Source organism: Giraffa tippelskirchi, chromosome 7 (genome assembly GCF_054371585.1).
Source record: "Giraffa tippelskirchi isolate mGirTip1 chromosome 7, T2T-mGirTip1v1.2.pri, whole genome shotgun sequence".
In the NCBI taxonomy this organism is placed as follows: Eukaryota; Metazoa; Chordata; class Mammalia; order Artiodactyla; family Giraffidae; genus Giraffa; species Giraffa tippelskirchi.
Window position 1 is genome coordinate 82,758,581 of NC_137281.1, and position 23,024 is coordinate 82,781,604.

The 23,024-nt window shown below is 50.5% G+C and overlaps 1 protein-coding gene across 15 annotated transcripts; it reads left to right on the forward strand.

Moving 5' to 3' along the window:
- The first annotated feature begins 1,251 nt into the window (after positions 1-1,251).
- PAQR5 (progestin and adipoQ receptor family member 5) lies at positions 1,252-20,228 on the forward strand. 15 transcript variants are annotated; one of them, XR_014060053.1, is made up of 9 exons: positions 1,252-1,391; positions 1,675-1,802; positions 4,649-4,854; positions 7,095-7,390; positions 12,965-13,074; positions 13,738-13,806; positions 14,193-14,504; positions 16,453-16,594; positions 19,978-20,228. XR_014060053.1 is itself a non-coding variant. In XM_081511924.1 (9 exons), exons 3-9 carry the CDS (start codon positions 4,699-4,701, stop codon positions 20,217-20,219), a joined length of 1,098 nt encoding a protein of 365 aa, XP_081368050.1. In that variant the 5' UTR covers positions 1,252-1,391; positions 1,675-1,802; positions 4,649-4,698; the 3' UTR covers positions 20,220-20,228. The 15 variants fall into 15 exon arrangements, 5 of the variants coding, with proteins under 5 accessions (XP_081368050.1, XP_081368049.1, XP_081368048.1 ...); XR_014060054.1 differs by having other exon boundaries at positions 14,193-14,289; XR_014060055.1 differs by lacking the exons at positions 12,965-13,074; positions 13,738-13,806 and adding exons at positions 11,696-11,834; positions 12,646-12,942 and having other exon boundaries at positions 7,095-7,221.
- The last annotated feature ends 2,796 nt before the right edge of the window (positions 20,229-23,024 follow it).

Consider the following 23,024-nt stretch of genomic DNA (forward strand, 5'->3'; position numbering starts at 1 on the left):
TAAATGCAAAATTTACATTATGATTACTAGTATTGTCATTATTATTTGTCTCAATTAATCTACTCATTTTTATTTACCTTTCAAAGATTATAGCAACATTCAGCTAAATCAATGGTTCTTAACTAGGGGAGGTTTTGCCCCAGGGGAAATGGCAACTTTGGGAGACATTTTTGGTTGTCACAGCTTGGAAGGGGGGCATGATGGGTGCTATTGGCATCTCGTAGGGAGAGGCCACAGATACTACTGACAATGCATAGGACAGCCCCCCTCCCCTGCCCCAACAACAAAGAATTGGCCCCAAACATCAGCATTGTCAAGACTGAGAAACCCTGATCTGATCAAACCCTGACCTGATAATGCAAATCCTGCTGCTTCAGCAAATGAAGTTCTTTCCTTTTCCTTGTTCCTCCCAGCCTCCATCCCACCATGTGTACTTAAATTTCTGTAGTTCTTAGCATCATGGCAGGAATACAGTTGACATTCCATTTTTGTTTCACTTAATGTTACATCCTAAGTTTCTGTTCCTCATGCCTCATCATCTCCACAATTACCGGTTTTTTTTTAAATTAATTTATTTACTTATTTTTGGCTTCATCAGGTCTTAGTTGTGGCACACAAGCTTCTTTCTAGTTGTGGTGCTGGCTCCAGAGCAGTGGGCTCTGTAGTTGCAGAACACGGGCTTAGTTGCACCGCAGTGTATGGTGATAAAGAACCCACCTGCCAGTGCAGGATACATAAGAGACGCGGGTTTGATCCCTGGTTCAGGAAGATCCCCTGGAGGAGAGCTTGGTAGCCCACTCCAGTATTCTTGCCTGGAGAATCCCATGGACAGAGGATCCTGATGAGCTACGGTTCATAGGGTCACATAGAGTCGGACATGACTGAAGCAACTTTAGCATGCATGTGGGAGCTTAGTTCCTGACCAGGAATCGAACCCATATCCCCTGCATTGGAAGATGGATTGTTAACTACTAAACTGCCAGGGAGGTCCCCACAATTACTGTTTTAAATGGCTGTAACGCAGTTCTCCAAGCAGGTTGACACCCCGTATTTTATCTGACCAGTCCAAGTTTCTCATCCAGGGTGAGGTGGTTGCCAAGAGCCTTGCCAGGTGGGCTGCCTGCAGTGGGTGGTGTTTGTGTGGGCCTTCTCCTCCACCTGCACCCCAGGATGATGCCATCATAGTCTTCATCAAAAGGCCTTTGTGACGCGCTCTGGTGAATATACCCTGGGCCCGGGGGGATCTCCTGCAGAGATCATCCCACCAGCCCCTGACATGCAGGGCTTATTGGCTCAGACAGGCAGCATATATGTCAACCATCTGAAGACCGGGCTGTAGGCCCCAGGCAGAGGGTGCAAAACCAGATTCTTAAGCAACATTCATGACAGAAGTAAGTGCCTCTGGGAATGGACAGACAGGCTGGATTCCCAGAGGAAGTCGGGGCCTTGAATCCGCTCCTCCAGCCGACTGAAGGCTCCTGGGAGGACATGAGATTTTAGAAACCATGGGAAGGAAGCAGTGTGACAGATCAAGGATTCGGGGTCAGGTGTTCCAGGCTCCAATGGACAATTGCACAGCCTGGGAGAAAGGTGGATGCTGCCAGAGACGTTCCCCTGAGACCTACCGGCCACCCTCTTGTGTAACCTCAGCATCCCTCTCTCTTCCCCCTGTAGGTGTTCCATGAGCAGGGCATCCTCTTTGGCTACCGACATCCACAGAGCTCCGCCACTGCCTGTCTCCTCAGCCTTTTTCAAATGACCAATGAGACCCTCAACATCTGGACGCACTTGCTGCCCTTCTGGTACCTCCTGGCCCCCTTGTCCAGCCATCTCATGCAGAGCCTGGGAACCGGGGCTTCATTAAACACAGCTGGGGTGGGGCAAGCTGAGGTTCCGAGCTGGAATGTGGGAGACTCCCCCCGTGGTGCATGGGTGTGGAGCCGGCGGGCGTGGGTGAGCTCTAGGGCATGGATTGCAGTAGAATTTGAGGGGCTCCTGTAGCTCCCCAGTCTTTCCCTGCTCCCTGCTTCAGGGCCTGATTTGAGAGCATTGTCTTATTCGGTCTTGGAGGCTGTCTGGGTCTTCTGGAAGCCCTGGCTAGCACTCCCTAGCTTGAACAAGTCACCTCTCTGGGCTTTGCATGTTCCCATCTGCAGAGCAGGAGCGAGAGTCTGTACTTTTCCCAGGCTTGCCCCAAAGATTACAGAGCAGATGTGGGAAAAGGCTTCAGGCACAGAGCTGTGGATGCTCATAGTCATTCTGGGACCACAGCCGCTGTGAGGCGCTTGGTCAGGCAGCACTTTAACAAAGCCAGCCATGAGAATGAACGCTCTGGCGAGCCGGTGCACACAGATGGGAACTGCCAGGGAGGTGAGGAGGGACCTGGCTAAGAAAGATGGGGGCCGAAGACCAGCTTCGCACACCTGATGCCTAGGCATAGCGAGTGGCGGGTAGAGACGGGGTCATACTATATGAGAGTTGGAAGGACCTCAGAGGTCACACAGGCCACCAGCCCCCTCACACCGCCAGATGCTGCCCAGAGAAGGGCGTGGCTTGCTTATAGCTCATGGCAAGTTGTAACACAGGCTAGTCTCTGGGCTTCCCTCTTCCGATTGTATTGAGGACCAGAGAGTAGGAAGGACCCCAGGGTGTGCTGCAGGCGGAGAGGGGCCCAAGGAAGGAGGCCTGCTCAGCCAGCAGTCAGACCCGGGCCAAAATGAGCAGAGCTGCTGTGCCAGATGCATCAAGGGCAGAGAAGAAAGAACTCAGGCTGGCTGTGGGATAGGACCACCTGCAAAGAAGCCCCAGGGCCTGCAGCCAGGCCGGGGAGGCAGGAGGACCTGCTCAAGGAGGCTCTTTGTCATTTTAAATTTAATACGTAAGGGCTTCCCTGGAGGCTCTGGTAAAATCTGCTTGCCAGTGTAGGAAACACTGGTTCGATCCCTGGGTTGGGAAGATCCCCTGGAATAGGAAATGGCAACCCACTCCAGTATTCTTGCCTGAGAAATCCCATCATGGACAGAGGAGCCTGGCAGGCTACAGTCCATAGGGTCACGCAGAGTAGGACATGACTGAAGCAACTAAACAACAACAAAATTTAAGGAAAAAGTCTAAATGCTGATACATTGTAGCACTGCAGAAGGGAATAGAGTTGGTGTCTTCCCGCGGCCCCTCTTGTCCTCTCTGGCATGGCTGGGGTGACCTGCTGCTTGTAATCCTCCCAGGATGCTTTTCTAGAGACTTGAGCATCTGTGACGTGTGTGTGCACCCAGGGCCTGCTTCTCTCCTCTCTCTGCTCCTCCGTTGCTTCTGCCTCGAGATCTCTGTCTGACCCCCACACAAGCCTCTCTGGCTTTTGTACAGCTGTGTGGTGTTCCATTTTCTAGATAAACCACAGGTGACTTAGGCTGTTTTGAAGTTTGTGTCACTACAAAGTACCAGCCCGACCATCCCTGTTGGTGGAGCTTGAGTTGCTGCATGCACATGCCCTCGTAGCCATTCTACAGCTGAGCCACACTGGCTGGAGCGCCCCACTGGGCCCGACACCCCTGCACTGCCAGGCCCTGAGAGGACAATGTGGAGCAGCAGGAAGGGCTTGGGAGAGCAGGAGAAAGATGCCCCAGGGCAATAGGACTCGGGAATAATCCCGGGATGGTAAAAGGATACGTTCGGAAGAACAGCAGATAGAACAAATCACAAGTGTGGGCACAGATCACAAGTATAGCCAGAGGATTGAGCGATGCTCCCACAGTTCCCCCATGTAAAGCTTTTAGTCCCTTCCCTGGGGGAGTTTGTGGGAAAGGGGCCTGACTCTCTAGGAGTGGTTCATGGAAGTGAACAGCTTCTGCAGGGAAGACCCCCTCACGTGGATTATGGGTTGGGCAGATCTGACGTGGATCTATGCTGTGTTTCTGTAAGAGACAAATCTAAAGGTCTAGGCTTGGCTGAGACTGAGCCTTGGGACCAGGCCCCTCAGAAAAAGAGATGGTGATATTAGTGGAAGAATAGCATGGAAGAGGGGGGAGAAAATAGTCCTGTTGCCTTCTAGACTTTCCAGACAGAGGGGTTGTTTCTCTTTGAGGGGTCTTCCCACAAGGGGAGCCTGACCAACCATGGAGAGAATGACAAGGCTAAAGTTGGATCCTATGAGGAATGGTTGAATGCACTGAGGTTCTTTAATGTGAAGTTCAGAGAGGTGGGGAGGGATTATGAAGACAGCTATGAGATATTTGATGGATTTGTTGTCTGTGGTGCTGATAGGGAGAACTAGGACTGATCCAGTGGAGAGAGATTCCAGGGAGACAGATGGCAGCTCAGTGAAACTTTCAAACACTCAAAACTGTCTTTTGAGGTGGTGAGCTCCCCATCCCTGGAAGCATGCAAACCAAAAGTGGAGAGTCACTTGGGCAAGAAGCTGTAAGAAGGATCTGTCACCACATGCAGAGTATGCGGACTGGACCATTGCCCTTCTTGAATATGTCCAAACAATAAAGGACCCCACTCACTCTTCCTTGCTCCTGGCATGTCAGCAAAGTGAGACCATGTAGGGGCTGGTCATTCCAGGGGAAGGGAAGGCAGGCGACGGTCAGGTGAGAACGGTAAGAGGAGCCCTCACCCCAAAGGTTGAGGGTGCACCCCTGTGTTCCAGGTTCTTCTCGTGGAGATTTGTGAGCACCCTGCAAGCGACGGACATCCTGAATGACAGCTACTCCTGGCCTCTGCTCGTGTACATGGGCGCCAGCTGCTTGTTCCCCCTGGCGTCCAGCTGTGCACACACCTTCAGCTCCATGTCCAGGAATGCCCGCCACATCTGCTACTTCCTGGACTACGGAGCCGTCAACCTCTTCAGCCTGGGTACGTGAGGCCCTGCTCTTGCCTTCTGTCCCCTGTGACCGAGACACCTACTTCCCCTGGGAGCTGGGGTCACCGCGAGGCTCTGGTGAGCTTGCAGAAGGGTCGCCGCCATGCCAGGGCCCCTGCCCAGGTGCCTGATGAGGGTTTTAAAAGAAACTTGTCCAGAGGTGTGCTGGCAAATACTGAACAACCCTGGGGACAGAAGTCCCAGTCTGTGGTGATGGCAGATAGCTATGGTATATGTACTCCCGCCATGGCCGGCTTCCAGCCACCCACCCTGACAGCAGGGCCCTGAGCTGTGGAGTATCATTATACCCATGCTATAGATGAGAACAGTATAGGTGAGTTACCCAGATCACGCAGCTTGTAAATGGCAGAGCCAGGGCCTGGGAGCCTCAGGGCCCCCGCCTGTGGCTTCCTCAAGTCCCCGGGCCTGGATCCACCACCTTGGAGCTCCTTCAGTGATTCCCTCATTTCCACTCCTCACTGGAAACAGCTCCCTAGGGACAGTTCGTGCATCTTCCTCGTCTGGTTTTCCAGTCTGTAGCTGAGAGTCTGACTTGGGGGTGTTCAGTAAACCTGAGAGGAAGGTCTAGTCAGTTGAGAGAGGCTGGCGGTCCACCTGGGACTCCCTTGTCCGCAGCCGCCTCTCCTCCTCCCTGACCCCGTGGAAACCCCCAATCCCTGGAGGGTGGCGTTTGCTCAGCTTCCTCCCTGGTGTCAGCTGTTCCCCTCCCACTCAGCCCTCCCGTGCACGTGCGCTTTTACTCGGCTTTGGCCATTTTGATCCCCTGCTTAAAATCCTTCGGTGGCCCCCATTGCCTGAAAGGGGCTGTTCACTTTCATTGGTCTGGCATCCAACGCTGTGTCCTCCTCCTGTTCCATGGAAAGCCCCCTCTGCCCTCAAGCACCTGTCGGAACCTCCAAAGGGCCAGCGCCTTTGCCGCGCCCACCCACCCTCAGCACCCACCTCACCCTGGAACCTGGAGGCTCTCATCAGTTTTGCTTCCCGCTGCAGTTCTGGCAGGCGCTGGGGCTCCCCGGCTCTTGTGTCACCCATGGAACTTGGTCCCGGTCAGTATACACAGACCACGTGCCTTCTGGTCCAGGTGGGAGCCTTCCCACGGCATCAGGCTGAGAGAATGGTCTGTCTGTTCTCCTGGGGGCAGTTCCCAGCTGGAATCACACAGGCAACCTGCAGGAGTGGGAGCGCTGCCCCAGGAGGTAGTGATCCTTGGCCCTTTCTGCCCGTGGGACCCTGGGCACGTCCCTCAGCTGCCCTAGATTTCAACAGTCAAATAGGATCAAAGGCAGAGGCTGAACTTGCGTGGCTTGAGGTCTGCGTCAGCTTTCAACTAGGATTCCAAGTTCTCTTTATCTTTGGATAACAGGTGACCTTAGCCCTGACCGTAGGCCCTAAGCTGACAGATCTGTGGCTGCCTCTCCCGGAAAGACCTCGGCCTGGAGAGGCCCTCTGGTCCAGGCCCCTGGACACACCTGCCGGCTTTGAAAAGGACAGTGCTGGTCCCTGTTCTTTCAAATAAAAGCTGCAGCAGGCAGGTGTCTAGAAGGTCCTTCAGTAACCCTTCTCTCACAAACTCCAAAACCTAAAATCTCACAAAACGCTGAGGCTAGCCTCTCGTGCCTGGTTTCTTAGTGGCCTGGCCCTCAGCCCCCTGACGTGACAGCCCTCCCTTCAGCAAGGGCTCTCTCTGCCCACACTCTCTCCCCCACACCGTTGATTATTCCACAAGGAACACCCATATCATCATCTCAGGGCAAAGCTGAGCACACTGGGGTGTCATCATGGACCACAGCAGGTGGTTAAAAGCAGGGACTGTTGCTGCACTGCCTGTGTTTGAAGCTTGGCTTTGCTGCTTTCTAGCTGTGTGCCCCTGGGTGGGTTACCAAACCTCTCTGTGCCTCCGTTTCCTCATCTGTAAAATGAGGATCAGTGCAGGACTGATGTCCGAGGGTGGCTGTAAAGATTATGCCAGTTAATACCTGTCAAGCCCTTGGAGCAGCACTGGGCTCCCAGAACAATTCTCAGGGTGGGATCGGGGTGGGCAGGGAAGAGAGACGGGGACATACAGACGGGGAGGGGTGATGGCATAGTGAGGGTGGGGTGCAGGACTGCTCATGGTCTGTAGGGGTGATGGGGGATGCGGGGTAGTCTTCCCAGGGAGTCTAGACAGTGCTGAGTCCTGGCTTCTTGCCCAAGTCTGGTTTTTCTCCTCCAGGCTGTGCCATTGCCTACTCGGCCTATGTTTTCCCGGACATGCTGGTGAGCACCACCTTCCACGACTACTACCTGACCCTGGCTGTGCTGAACACCATCATTAGCATCTGGCTCTCCTGCTACTCCAGGTACCCGGCTGCTCTGCCACAGATGGGATGGACGGGTGGCGATGGAGCACGTGGCTCCCTGAACTGTTGGAGGGGACAGTGGAAGAGGCGTTCGGGAGCCTGGGGCTCAGTTCCAGATGGACTTCAATGGCCAGGCGGGACCAGCTTCACAGGCACACAACCTGTGCAGGTGCTCAGGGCCCCATGATCAAGAGGGCTTCACACTTGTCTAATGCCCTGCTGTTGTTTTGAAATACTTAATGATTTTTGAATAAGGGGGTCCCATACTTTCCTTCTGCCCTGCATATGATATAGCTGGTCCTGTTGCTGAATGAGTCACTTACTCTCCTTGAACCTCAGTTTGCTCATCTATAAAATGGGCTCAAGGGAGTTCCCTGGCAGTTCAGTGGTTAAAACTTGGCACTTTCACTTCTGTGGACTGCGCTCAATTCCTGGATGATCCTACAAGCCATGTGGCTTGGCCAGAAAGAAAATAAAAATGGGGTCAACACAGCTACCCTGTGAGATGCATACAATATATCCAGAACACTTGGCACAAGCCTGGCCCAGAGGAGGCACTCCATAAACGGGTGGTCTGCTAATAGGAACTGAGAGGGGCCTACCTGTAGACACAGGTACACCTCAGAGATACTGAAAAGATATCAACTTCGCAGTAGGCAAGTCATTGAACTTTCTGGTTTCCCAGTGCATATAAAAGTTATATTTACACTATAGTCTATTAAGTGTGCAATAGCATTATGTCTAAAGAAACAATGTACACATCTTAATTTAAAAATACGCTATTGCTAAAAAATGCTATCATCTGTCAACGCAGGGTTACCACAAACCTTCAATTTGCAAAAACCACAATAAAGCAAAGTGCAATGCAACAAGATATGTGTGTGTGTGATGCATGACAGATGATATTCAAACGTCTGACACATCCCCAGGGGAAGCCTGATGGCCATGAGTCATGCCCAGCTCACTGGCTCGAATTCGATTTTTTTTTTTCCTTTCACTCAAGTAAGCTCATTGGGATATGAGTACAAGGGGCATTTTTTAGGATAACTACTCTAGATTATTCAGCTCTTGGTAAAAAAACAAACTACCCAAAATGACTTCGGAAACCTCTCGAATGATGGTGTTGGGGTAACATTCTTGTGTAGATGATGCCAGGTGCTGGGGGCCTTCCATGGTGGGTTAGCAAGAGCGCCGAGGAAGGCTGGCGGTCCTGACCAACCATGCCTCCAGCCTGTGCCTCTCCTGAGCCATGGCCTTGTAGCATTCTTATTCCTGGCAGCCGTAGCTCTTCCCTCCTAGGAGAAAACCACAGGGGTCAGGGTGGCAAGGTATGCTTCTGCAACTTCCCCACAATGATTTTGGCTCCAGCTTTCTTTGAGGGACACTGGGTTTTGTGGGACCCAGAGGTAGGCAGATTTTCCAAACTTGACAAGCTGCTTTTCTTTAAAAGTCAAAGATTAGACCCTTAAACAGCATTGGGAATGCTTGCCCCAACTTGCCTTCCCCTCACCTGTCCTGAGGCAGGTGGGCAGCATGGAGCTGCTTTCCATGGGAGTGAGTCTTGTTTGCAGGCTCAGTCTCAAGACTGGGTTTTGTGTTGCTTCATCTCGTGGGAAGGCCTAAGGTGTGAGTGGGGGTAAACCTTCTCTGGGGGAATATGGAGATGAGCGCGGTTCAGTCCTTGTCCTCACAGAGTGCCCCATGCGGTATGAGCAGCAGACTGCTGCTGCTGCTAAGTCGCTTCAGTCGTGTCCGACTCTGTGCGACCCCATAGACGGCAGCCCACCAGGCTCTGCCGTCCCTGGGATCCTCCAGGCAAGAATACTGGAGTGGGTTGCCATTTCCTTCTCCAATGCATGAAAGTGAAAAGTGAAAGTGAAGTCGCTCAGTCGTGTCCGACTCTTAGCGACCCCATGGACTGCAGCCTACCAGGATCCTCTGTCCATGGGATTTTCCAGGCAAGAGTACCGGAGTGAGGTGCCATTGCCTGCTCCGAGCAGCAGACTGCAGACCTCCAAAACGTCTAGACTGAGTCAGTATTTCCTTTAAGGGCCAGAGGAAAAGGCTTTTCTTCTTCTTTTTTTTTTTTTTAAGCATGTAGCATTACAGAATATAACATTAGCAAATAATGATAATACAAAATGACACCTGCTTGAATAGCCAGGGTTCTGTGAAGTAGCCTTAGAATCAAGCATTGAGGAAGGTTGAACACTTTAGCTGGAGAAGAGGGAAGGGCCTTTTGGACAGAGCCGAGAGCCTGACAAGAGTGGGGACTGGTGAGGATGGGACGGTACTGGGAGACAGCAAGGAGCTTCAGAGTTGCCAGAGCCTGTGCAGCTGGCAGGGGAGGGGGATAGAGGCTGGAAGAGTGATCCAGAGGTGGGGGATTGGAGGCTCCTCGTGTGTCCTACAGAGGACTGGCCTTGTGCTCAGGAAGGACAGTAAACTTCCTAGGAAGACAGTTCTGTGTACTCAGCTACTGTGCCCTGTGGGGCTCAATGGGGGCTTGGGGAACAGGAAGGGAGAAAGGAGAAAATGCCACATGCTTGGGGCCAAGGATAGAGTGGGACGTCGTCCTGTGGGCCCATCCAGCTTCCTTCGCGACTCGTCTTCTCTCCTTCCTCTGTGCTGGTGGATCCCTTGCTCTTAAGACCTGTCCCCTTTGTATTCATTCTCTGTCTTTGTCTTCGGTGTCTGAAGAGGAGGACTCATGCATGTGTGGGGAGAGACTTGGCCCTGATTAACTGCAGGGGAAGCAGTGGAGGCAGGCGAGGGCTGTCTGGAGTCCCAACTTTACAGACTTGCTGTGTGGCTTTGGGCCAATCATGGCCCTTAAACAGGGGCCCTTGAGACGAAGTTCCTTGGTTCCTTATGTTTAGGCATCTATGATGCCAGCGGTGACTTTTCCAAGATTTCTCTCCTTGCCTTCTCCCCGGCATCCCCTAGGCCCACCCCTGCCTCTCCCTCCTGCTCCATCAGTCTGTGGTATGGCTAGCAGTCCAAGAACCACCTCTTTTCCTGAGCACAAAAGGAGACCATGGAGCTCGTGAGTTGTGCTTTAGTTATCCACATGCTTCCCAGAGAAGTGTGGTCCGAATGGCCTTCATTCCCACATAATACATGTCCTTTAGGTAAATTCCACATAGAGAGCTGGGAGCTTCCCATGTGGCTCAGTGATAAAGAATCCACCTGCAATGCAGGAGATGTGGGTTCGATCTCTGGATCAGGAAGATCCCCTGGAGAAGGAATGGCAACCCACTCCAGTATTCTTGCCTGGAGAATCCCATGGACAGAGGGGCCTGATGGGCTACAGTCCATGGGGGCACATAGAGTCGGACACGACTTAGCGACTAAACAACAACAATCTTGGAATTTAGTTCAAAGGAACACGTTCCAGATAACTGCCTTCTTGTTCTGTAGTGTTTACGGGGGAAATGACAGAACATATGACCTCTCTGTGGCTCTTGGAGCCAGGTGGGTATGACAGAGACCCAGAGGTATGAGCATACCTCCTGACCACCTGAAAGCCCAGGAAGCATCACCACTCTCTCAGGAATGGTAGTTACACGTGTTTGCTATACATCATGAGTCACTGTGGGTACTTTTCCATTCATCCATCCAGAGCATCCAGCAGTTGGTTTTTTAGACACACACTCGCTCTGTGAAACACCTTGTGGTCAGTGCTGTGAGGGAGAGATGGGTTTTCATCCCTGGTGGAATGTGAGCTGTGTTCTGAGAGCCATGCCCTGGGCAGTGGTGCTGCGGGAGCTCAGAGCGGCATGGGGCAGGCCTGGAAGAGGGTTTGGAGGTCAGAGCTGGAGATGGGAGGCTTAGCAGACAGTGGTTCCCAGACACATCCGGAGGTCAGAGGGCTCAGCCAGATGATAGACTGCTGCTGGAGCCAAGGGTCAGCACGTGGAAATGTCCACATTCCTGTTATGTCATCCATACAACAACAAAACAGCCATAACACACCCCCCCGCCCCCCTGCCTGCGCGCACACACACACACTTCGGCAATAGAAAGATGTTTCCAAAGGCCCACTTGTTTCAAGCATAGTTCTGAATTTACTTGCATGTCTTTCCAGCTTTGTTGCAACAGGATTTATCAGGCTTTAGAATAGACTGTTATTGTATCGGCGCTTTTTTGGTGGAGGCTTCTCCCGAAATCCGGTGTTTCCTGCCCACCTGGTTCTAGGCAGAGGAGGCCTGACTCCCTGACTCCTAGCCCTGGGAGACAGGCAGGGCCTTTCCAGGCTAGGCTTTGAAGACTCTGGGGCGTGGTGTGCTTTGGAGAAAGCCATGGCTCCTTCCCCTCCCTCTTGGAGTCTCTGGCTGTGGTGACACCGTGTGGCCTGACTTGGAATTGCACCTCGGTGGTGGGAGGCCCACCGTCTTTGTGGCTGCTGGCCTTTCTGCCTCTTGTTCTCTGTTGCTCTCTTCTGTTCTGCTTTTTCTCCTTTTTCCCTCTGTAGACTCGGCTTGGCAGCTGGAGAGGCTGGTTCGTTTGCCCTTGGGGAAGTACTTTATCAGGCCGGGCGCCATGTCTCGAGTCGCAGGAAATCCATGTTTTGGGGGATGGCCCTCGCCAACCAGAGCCAGCTTCCTTCCTGTGTAAGTGGCCACAGAAAGAGCGTGCTTTAAGAGCAAGTCTCTTTGCACCCAGAGGTGATAGGCGGTGGCAGAGCATGGGGAGGGAGGGGGCAGGCTTGCGTGGTTGGGCAGGGTCGGCCAGCGTAGCCTGAGAAGGCCCTATGAGAGATGGGCTCTGACTCTTGGAGCAGTGGAAGTGTGTTCCGTTCACCTCCTGGGGCAGAGGGGTGTCCATAAGAGCAGAGTCTGGGGAGTGGTCTGAGACCTGCCCAAGGGGAGAGGGTAGGAAGCCAACCAGATGGCCTGGGTGTAAATCCTAGCTTTGCCTCTTATTAGCTCAGCTGATTCTAGGCAAATCACCCAGAACTTGTCTGTTCCCTCCTGTTCTATTTTCTGGTACCACGTAGCTACAAGATGGGAAGAGGGAGAGGATGGCTCCTACAACACACATTTTTTTTTTAAAAAATGCTGCTATTTAATGAGTGTTACTCTGTGCTCTGCACAGCTGTAAGCTCTTAGTGAGCATCGTTTGATTAAACCCTTGCAACAAGCCCATAAAGGATTCTGTGGTCATCCCCGTGGTACAGATGAGGATTCTGGGGCACACGAGGGCTACATCACGTGCTGGATGAGATGGTCACAAAGGTCAGGGACTGGACCAGACTCAGGGTGTCCAAGACAAACACTGTTGTCAGATCGTGACCCTGTACAGCCTTGCCTATCCCAGGGTTTGTGGTTTCCTCCAAGGCTGGGGTTCTGTTCTGGGGGATGATGACTTGAGGTCCCTTATTTCTCCCCCTCCTCCTTGAGCTTCTCTTCCTTCTCTGTCTAGTGTCCACAGGGTCAGCAAAGAAGAAGGGACATGCCCATGGGCTTGAGTGAAGTTGAAGCTCATCTCTGGAGGTTATGGGGCTTCTTGGGGCCCATGGTGAACAGGGGTCCCCAGGCTGGGCTGCCGAGCAGATGTCCACATCCTCAGGCACACTTCTGAGCCAGATGCTGGGGATGAGAGCTGAGCAGACCCAGCTCCACCCTTGAGGAGGGTTCCCTGACCACCCTGGAGGCAGATGGGGATATCTCTGCTGTGTTCTCTGCCAGAGGATGTGGGCACAGTGGGGCTCATAGTCAGGTAACTGCACTGGCTCGTACAGGATGTGAAGATCCTGCTGGAAGAGATGGACCTGGGCTGGGAGAGAACAGACCCTGTTTGGTGGAGAAGGGGCAGGCGAGTGGGCTGGAACAGGGCACCTGGGGAACAGAGGTGAGGAGCAGTGGTGGGACACAGACCCCACCCCCACCGGAGAGCGTGATGAGAGGCAGAACTGTCAAGAAGGGCTGGAGGGCCCCAGTACCCCTGTCATCTTACAGGCTGCCCCGTAACAGCCACCCTACGAGCCTCAATACCCTGGCTCTGCATATCACCTTTGCGGGGGGAGGCTCTGGCCTCACAGCCCTGTGGGTACCAAGGGAGAACACAGCCCCCACAGTACGATGTGGTATTGAAGCGGGTACCTGCCCTGCCACCCAGCCCAGCCTGGCAGTGTGAGCTCTCTCTTGCCTGAGCCCCAGTTCAGGGCTGTGGTTTTGTACGGAGCCTCTCCTTCAACTCCCTTGCCCTCCTGGTATCTAGCCTGCCATCTGTGCTGCCCATCTCCCCACCCCCTTAGCTGCTGCCCACTCCGCAGGCTCGGCCCAAGCCAGCTGAGGCCCCGTGGTGCTCCATCCCGTCTTGGCGACTTTCGCACCCCTCATTTTAATGCTGACTTCCTCTGTCTTTGAACCGGAGGCAGGTGGCAGTGGTGACGAAAGAGAGAAGAAAGGTCCATGCTTACTCAGTTTCCCCAGCCCAGTATTTCTGTGTGTTATTAAATATTTCAGAAATCTCTTGTGGTTAAACACCTAATTGTACCCAGGGCTTTTGCAGGGTAATCACCTGGCGACTCTGACTAGTCAAGTATCTCAACCTTTGCAGAGGTGCTGGCCCCAGGAGCCTGTGAGTTTGGGCCCGCCCGCGCCCCACAGCCTCCCTCTCCTGGTGGCTACTGGTCTGACTTCTGGAAGGCTCTTTGGCAGTTAGATAACTCGGCCCTCGAAGGGTTTTTGCTCCATGCCTCCTCCCTGATTTTGAATACCATTGCTTCTTATGGTGCTGGGAGATGGTGCCTCTGAACTCTCTTCATGTCTGAGATGGAGCCCTTCCCATGGAGGGTGGTGGGAGAAGCGGAGAGGGCTGGTGGAGAAGCTGCTGGCCGAGGGAGGAGTTTGTGCAAAACGGTTGTCTTCTGTGGGTGACTCGGCCTTGGCTGTTTTTAGTGTGTGTGTGTCATTGATTGAAACTCCTTTTCATTCTCATTTCTCCTGTTTCCTTTCCTGATTTAGGTTTTTTGAGATACAGAAGCCCGGGCTCTGTAAGATGCTTCGTGTCCTGGCCTTTGCTTTCCCCTACACCTGGGACTCCCTTCCCATCTTTTTCAGGGTAAGGGCCCTGCTCTGATGCCTCTCTGTCTGTTGGCAACACCAGGGAATCAACTGTGTCCTGAGCTCTGGGGGTCAGACGCTTTCCTGGTCACAGTAGAACGCATGGGAGTACAGCCCCACGTGCTCCCTTAATGGCACTTGCAGACCAGTTAAACGGCATGAACACAGAGGCCCTGACGGACATAGGCAGCCACCACCTACCAAGGACACTAGGTAGGTAGCACTAGGAAATGCATCAGTGGCCATTGCTACCTGGAGGTTCAGGAGCAATCTTGGAGGGCTGGACAGGGGAGGCAGCCTGGGGTTTAGTAGAGTGAGCAGGAGAGTGGACTCTGGAGGCAAATCTCTAATATTCACTCACTGCAAGACTTCAGGCAAGTTTTCTACCATCTCTGTGTCTGGACTTCCCTCATCTGTAAAATGGCCTGGTAATAACACCTCCTTGTGTCAGGCTATGGGTAGGATTACATGAGATAATGTGTACAGTGCTAGCTGGTGGTGAGAGTCCCACAAATGCATTATTATATATTATCATGAAGTAGTAGTGAAGGAAAGCGTATGACTGAAGGTCTTAAAAAATAGATGGGAATTAGATGGAGAACATGAAGGAAGAGGGTATAGGAGGGAAGACAAGAAGAGGGAAAGTTCACGTACTCTCAGACGGCCATGCGTTCAAATCCCAGTCCCACTGCTCACTGGCTGTGTGACATTAGGCAATGAACATAACCTCTCTGAGCCTCAGTTTCCTTATCTTTAAATGAGGCTGACATCCCCTCCTTCACAGCAGGGTAGAGGAGGGGTAATCAAATAAACAGACCTGATGGGCTCAGCAGTTCCAGGCCCAGGCCCCATGGGTGGAGGCAGGGGAAGAGTCTGGTGCATGAGGCAAAGATGGCAGCGCCCAGGGGAGAAGGAGAGGGTCAAACCGGCTCCGCCAGCTGAGATACTGAGCCTGTGCTCCGTGCTTAGCCCGTGTGGGTCTGGGGAGACCCAGAAAGGGGGATGCAGCCCACTCCCTTGAATCCTTCCTCGAGGACACAGACCACACCCAGGAAGCCAGTGCAGAGAGAACAAGCCAGCCCCACAGGCCACCAGAGCAAACAGCATAGGTTCTTGTCGGGATGAGTGCTGGATGCTCCTGGCACTCAGCCACATCAGACACTGGGCAGTGGGGGAGGAGAGGTCTTACCCTGTACGGTGCTGTGGCTGAGCACACAGGCTCTGCAAATCAGCCTGACTTCTCTACTAATTAGTGGTTTGCAAGTCACCTTCCAGCCCAGTAGTCTCATCTGCAAAATGGGGGAAATGGAGTCTGCCTTGTGGTCACTGTTGAGGCTCCGATGAAATGACGCACATAGAAGGCCTGGCCTAGTGCCCTCGGTAGGTGGTGGCTGCCACTCTTTTTAACAATCATACAAAAACCATACCAAACTCTAAACCAGGATAATGTCCGTAATTAATAGTTTTTGATGACTCAGAAGGCCTTCCAGGAATTTCTAGACCTTAAAGCCTTAATTAAGAGCATCAATTCAAGGGATGTGTTGGTTAAAAGTGAGTTCAAGTGTGAATGGGCTATTTTTTAACTATACTTACATTTTACCCCCGGGGCTGGGGGTGGGGCAGAGTAGTGATATATCTAGCAGGATTTTTTTTTTCCTTTCTTTTTCTCTCCACTTCTGTTGTTTTCCTTCCTTCCATCCTTCATTTTTTGTAACTAAATAACCCAAAGGGTCTCATGAGCATGTAGGGGGTTAAAATACACTTACCTTAGGTCTCAGTCGATCACACTCAGAACAGGAAGCCTGCTCACACAGGCCCTGTGAGGTCCATTTCCAAGCACAGACCCCAGGAGGGAACGGCCTTGGTGCACAGAGTCCACTCATGTGCGTGGGGAGGTCTACAGACCTCCTCTCAAGACCTGATGTTTCTTTCTTTCTTTAAACTTTTCATTTCACGATGAAGTATAGTTGATTTACAATGTTGTGTTAGTTTCAGGTGTCCAGTAAAGTGATTCAGTGATGTATAAACAGGTGTCTATTCTTTTGTAAATTCTTTTCCCGTTTAGGTTATTACAGTGTGTTGAGCAGAGTTCCCTGTGCTATACCGTAGGTCCTTGTAGGTTATCCATTTTAAGGCTTGACATTTTTTTAAATACCTGCAGGTATTCCTGTTTCCCGGGGAAAGTGCAGAGAATGAAGCCACCTTGTACCACCAGAAGCACGTGGCCATGACCCTCCTGGCCTCTTTCTTCTACTCTGCGCATCTGCCAGAGCGCCTGGCCCCTGGACGCTTCGACTACATCGGTGAGCGTGTGGTGGCCCCGCTGCCCAGGGGGCATTCCCATCCCTGACACGAGTGTGTGTAGTTGCCAAGGGTAGGCGGGGGCAGGGTGAGAAGCAAATCCTCAGGAAGTTCTCCAGGCCCAGGCCGAGGTTGGTGAAATTGTCAGGTGACAGAGGCCAGGATGTACATAGCCCATGGATGCCCAGGGAGGGTGGTGGAGGATGGAGAGAAGGAGGGTCAGGATTCTAAAGCATTTCTGGCGGGTATGGGGACAGAAGAGTCCCATTATTACCTCGAACGTGAAATCCCATTATTAAGTGACCATGGAAGGCAGCTGTAAAGAGGATGAGGAAAGACAGGGTACAGAAGACTCTGAGGGTACCAGCCAGCGGGGGGCAGTGCCAAGGAGAGGAAAGGGTGTCTCATTCAGGTGGGTGTGAGGGTGCCAGGAATCGTGGTAGAGCAGTGGTTCCCAGCCTCAGCAGTTCCCAATCTGGACTAGTAGTCTCAGCCTCACTTGGGAACGTGCAGCTTCTCAGCCCCCACCCCCCGAGACATCCTGTTGGGGTGGGCCCAGCACTCTCTCAGAAGCCAAGTGATTCTCCAGGTGAGCCTGAACATGCTCAAACTAGAGAAGCCATGTGATGAAGAGGAGGTGTCAGAGCTACAGGGGTTTATACCTGCTGGCAGAATTCCTTCCTCTCTGTCTAGGGATGTGGGTAGCACTGTGAAACATGTCTCCTCCACCCTGGCTCTGGGACTGGCTGGAGGAGGGACCCTTGCTCAATTCTGGTGAGGCTGAGGGGTCCTGGGATGAGCGCTCCTTGGATAAGCCACCATGGAGATCTAGGTCCTCATCTCCAGGAGGCAAACAGGGACCTCAGTTCTCCCCAGGCCCATTTTGTCCATGAGTTTCCATCTTCTACCCAAGAAACATGGCCACATTTTGCTTTGTTTGCTTTGACAAGAGTTTCATCTCCTTTATTCCTTTTCTTCTGCCAGAAGGGATCACAATGAGCAAAATGGTTAGAGAGCAGATTTCAAAAAAGGAGGGAGATGAGAGGGCCAGGGGATTGGAACCTGCCCAAGGAGCCTGCCCAGCATGTCCACCTCCCTAGCCCCAGCCCAGCCGGAGGAAATAGAGCTGATCATGTACAAAGTCTGGGGTCAGCAGGAAAAACATAAATAGACACTGGGCCTTATTTTGCTGACTCTGGCTTCTTAATAACATTTTATTTGCTCACCTCTATCCTGTCCTTTTGGGCCTAGAGCAGAAAGACACTCCAGTGAGGGGGCATGGCAGAGATGGCAGATAACGACAACATCTTAAACAAGGGCTTTGGAAAGATCTCTGTCCTTAAATAACAGAGTCAGCCAGATTTTGAGCTTCCTCCCCAATGCCCACAGGAAGCTCCTCCCTATGCCTGCCAGACGGGATTGTTGACATCACTTTTCCCGCTGCAGGCACATTTCAAATCTGTCCAGTGCTCTTGGCTCTTCCGCCTTTTTGTCTCCTGCCCTAATGCAGACAGGTTTGTGCCTCAGTTGGTGAGCACAGCTGGTCACTTCCTACTGCTTGGCCTTGTGTCCTTGGAGAGTACAGTTCTCAGCTGGATAAGGAACCACTTCTGCCGCAAAACACACAGATTTGGAAACTACACAGCCCAGTAGTATGGCTTGAGTGAGGCAGGAGTGGCCCCTCCAGGCACAGTATCTCCCTGGAGGATGCAGGCTAGGGCGCTGGCTCCTTGTCCTAAGGAAGTCGTTGGTCACTCATTCAACTTTCCTGCATCTTCATTCCCGACTTGGCTCTTGCTCGTTAGGGCAGATGGCCAGTCTGGTCCCTTCCGTGGACACATTTATTGAAAAGTTATTATAGGGTAAATCCTGGGGGGTACAACACTGAATTCTTTTTATTTTAACTGAAGGAGGGTCCTTATTTAACTCTTGTATTAGTCTGCTAGTGCTGACATAACAAAGAACCACAGACTGCATGGCTGATAGAACAGAAGTTTATTTTCTCATAATCCAGAGGTTAGAAGCCCAAGATCAAGGGGACGGCAGGGTTGGTTTCTTCCAAGTCCTCTCTCCTTGGCTTGCCAGGGGCCATCTCTGTTTCTTTTCACATGATCTTTCCTTTGTGTACGTGTACATCATAATCTCCTCTTCTTATAAAGATACCAGAGTAGGTCCCATGCTAGTGACCTCGTTTTAACTTAATTGTCTTTTAAAAACCCTATCTCCAGATATGGCCACATTCTCAGGTACTGGGAGTTAAGACTTTCAACATGTGAATTTGGGAGGGGGAGATACAATTCAGCCCATGAAACGTGTGGTCTTCTCATCTTTCTTCTGGTTTCTGTGGACTGTCCCCCAAAGCAATCCCCAACCCTGGGCAATGGACTCCTTTCCTCCCCAACTTCCAAGTCAGTACCTCCCTGCTTACTGCAGCCACTCTCCACTGGACTCCCACCCTCTGGGGATGCGTACGTGCTGACCGGGGTCCTGTGAGGTATCAGAGAGAAAGAGCTCCTCACTGTGTGTGGGATTAACCAGCAATAGGGAGAGGAGCATCTCATAAGTGGCCAACAGAAAATCTGGCTGGCTTCCCCTTTGGTGTTGAAGTCAGAATCAGAACTGACTGGTGACAGCTCTCAAGAGGTAAACTTTAGTAGAACTTTTGCACGTGAAAAACGGGACTGGTGGATAAGTTGTTTTACAAATGGATTTGGTTTTCTCTGATGGCCTTTTTATTTTTCTCATATGATATTTAAAAAATAAAAACTTTAAAGTATATATCACATATGGGCTTCCCAGGTGGCGCTAGTGGTAAAGAATCCACCTGCCAATGCAGGAGACACAGGAGTCATGGGTTTGATCTCTGAGTTGGGAAGATCCCCTGGAGGAGGGCATGGAAACCCACTCCATTATTCTTGCCTGGAAAATTCCATGGACAGAGGAGCCTGGCAGGCTGCAGTCCATGGGGTCGCAAAGAGTCAGACACAACTGAGCGACTGAGCACACACACACACACACACACAGACACACGTGGTATATAACATAATACCCTAATTTCAAGTGTACAATTCAATCTTTTTTTTTTGTTTAGCAAATTTACCATGTTGTATAACTATCACTATATACGAGCTTTAGAACATTTTCATTACCCCAGTAAGATCCTTCCTGCCCATGTTCTGTTAATCCCAACTCCTACCCCCTACCCAAAACAACCACTAATCTGTTTTCTGTCTCTCTGGATTAGTCTTTTCCGGACAGTGGGTAATCTTGTATCTAGCTTCTTTTACTCCACATAGTGTTTTTAGCACACATGCCATAGGATGTTATCAGTAGTCCATTCCTTTTTTATTGCTGATTTTGGTGGCCTTTTGTGTGTTCGCTTTAGGTCACAGTCACCAGCTGTTTCATGTCTGTGTGATCCTGGCCACACACATGCAGATGGAAGCCATCCTTCTGGACAAGACTCTGAGGAAGGAATGGCTCCTGGCCCACTGCAGGCCCCTGTTGTTCGCCCAGATAGCCGGAGCCATACTTCTATGCTTCATCTTCAGCCTCAGCAACATAGTTTATTTCTCAGCTGCTCTGTATCGGATTCCTGAGCCGGAATTACATAAAAAGGGAACCTGATTCACACCATAAGCTTTTCATACCAAATGTCAGCATTAAGCCACAACATCCTAACTACCATAAGCCAGTGGCATGGTCCCAGTTTACAATGGCCTAAAATATTTATAATGCTTGATATCTTGGCATTTTTGAGCGGGTTCAGGTCAATAAGGTATTTAACTGGGGACATTTCTCTAGATGTGCATTGGATTCTGTAAGTACGATTTTAAAAGGGGAACGTGGGTTCAAGTCAGTCCTCATTCATGCAAATCATTATTTCATTTAGCTTTTAATTTATTTAAAGTATGTTCTCCAATTCTATTTAAACAGCTGGATTAGGTGTACCACCCTTGTAGCTTTACTATTAAATAGTTGGATTAAGCTTTACTACCCTTGAAGTATTACTCTTGGAAAATGGAACACGCTTCATCTGATGAGTTTCATGTAGCAAAGCCCCTCCTACCACAGTGGAAGAGGATGACCTGGGAAGGTCAGTCGGGGAACCTGAGAAAGTGGAAATTGAGTCTGTGGGAGCTGTGGGGACTGGGAAGGTATTCCAGAATGAAGAGACGTGGTTTGGGGAGGGGCCTTCTTCCTTTCTCCACCTAGTGAAGGAAATGAATTGAAAGAGAGGCCTCTTTTCTCACAAGTCCATTCTGCTTCACCATGCAAGGTTCCCATGTCATTATGGACTTGGATTTTGTTAAAAGTTCACAGCCTGTGGCTGGGTGTCATATGTTCTGATTTGCTCTGTTTTTTTGTTGCCAGTTTGATGCTGTGAAGTATTTCGCAGCACAGGTAAAGTGTGTTACCCAGAGGGCACTAACTGAGTTAATCCCAATTGGGTGTACTTATCTGTCACCTTTTATCCAATGACATCACAATATTTGGGGAGGTTATACATTTAATGTTGCTTCAGCATTTCATATGTGCTGCAGAATTTAACGTTCATGTGCAGAGGATACTAAAGACTTCGCCAAAGGGATGGAAACACTTGGTGAGCTTGTGATAAATGTAGATCCCCCAGGCGAATCAGGAGATGCTGCTTTACTAGTTTAAAATGTTGGTTTCCTGCAGGAGGTTCGTACTGGAACAAGTTCCCCAGGTGATTGTCAGGAGGGCCATGGGCCAAACTTGCAGAAATGCTGGTGTCACGAATTCCAGAATGCACAGGGCCTATCAGCTGTGTTTTGATTGGTCTGACTTTCAGCAGCTCACCACCTAAGGCTGTGTCCTCTGCTTTCTACTCTGTGTAGTACTAAAACACTGAATATTTTCTCATCTGTTGCATTACTCATTAAAAGTTCAGTATTTCATGATGTTTTCATAGAGTACAGAAATGCTGATGCAAAACAGTTTTTAACAGAGGCCCATCACTCCCTGACATGCACTTGCTAATGACTTAAGGGGCCATCCATCGCAACGCAGGACCCTATTCTGCTGACTCAGGAATACCCCAGTTTCTTAAAACACTGCCTCTATGGTTAACTGGCCCAGACATTTGAATGACCTTGTAAACAGGTCATCATCTAACCCTCTGAAGACAAGTAGCAATTTATATTGGATGTGAGTGGTCAACAAATATGATTTCATTAGTTTTATTGTCTGTTTTCTTCCTCTGGGGAAGGTAGACTGATAAAATTATATAGGCTGGTAAATTTTGGGTACATTAATTGCAAGCTGCACGACAAAATTTGTTTTTTTGGCAAGAGGTTGACACTATTACTGGAATTTTACTCCAGCAGGGGTTCTGGGCTTCCATTTCATCTTACTGTAACTTTAGTTTTATGGTGGACAGAGGTACTAAGTTTATGTACTCCATTTTAGTAATGCCAAGGCACCAAGGCTTCTTAATTCTCTTGTTTATAGAAAGTAACATAAGGTTCTTCGTTTAGCTCAGTAGTTGAAAGATCACAGGTGACTAATTTGAAGGACTTTTAGAATATTTAATCCTTGGTTACATTGTTTTTTCAGCATGCTTAATGATGAAAATATGTTAAATCAACAAAATAAGGCCAAGTGTTTCATAATGTTTTTGTACATTTGGTAAACTTAGTCCCATTGTATACTTTTGGACAGTGTTACAATTAAATTTTATAACAGTTTGCAGTACACTGATTTGGAAGCTTCTAATGTTGAATGAGAATGTGTTCAAATATATTCATTATCATTAAGTATTATGAAGTCTAATGTGAATATAGTTTTGCTAAGCCATTCCAGAAATTAAAAAGATTGGCAGTGGGTCAGTTGAAAACCTCACTGGGAGGATGTCTTTTAATGTGTGTGTGTGTGTGCTCAGTTTTGTCTGACTCTTTGCAACCCCATGGACTGTAACCTGCCAGGCTCCTCTCCATGAAATTTTCCAGGCAAGAATACTGGAGTGGGTTGCCATTTCCTTCTCCAGGGGATCTTCCCAACCCAGGAATGAACCCAGATATTTTGCGGCTCCTGCATTGGCAGGCGGGTTCTTTACCACTGAGCCACTTGGGAAGCCTTGTCTTTTAAGGTAGCAGTTCTCAATTTTTTTTTTTAACATCTCAGTACACATTGGAGATATACTATATTCCCACTGGTAGCAATTGCTCACCAAGTCCCTGTCTCCTAAGGGGAGAAGGGGAGTGGGCACACTCCTAAAGGGGTGTACCTCTTCCCCCTCCCTTGGCTTGAGAAACACTACTCTAGAATTTACCATTTTCATTGTGATAAAACTCAGGTATGCTTGAATGAGGCCATTTAGTCACTTGCCTCTTCCTTCAGTCACAAATGGAGAGTTTAATTTTCCTTGTGCAGTCTTTGGAGAGGAACTCTGCTTCTTTCCTAAAGACA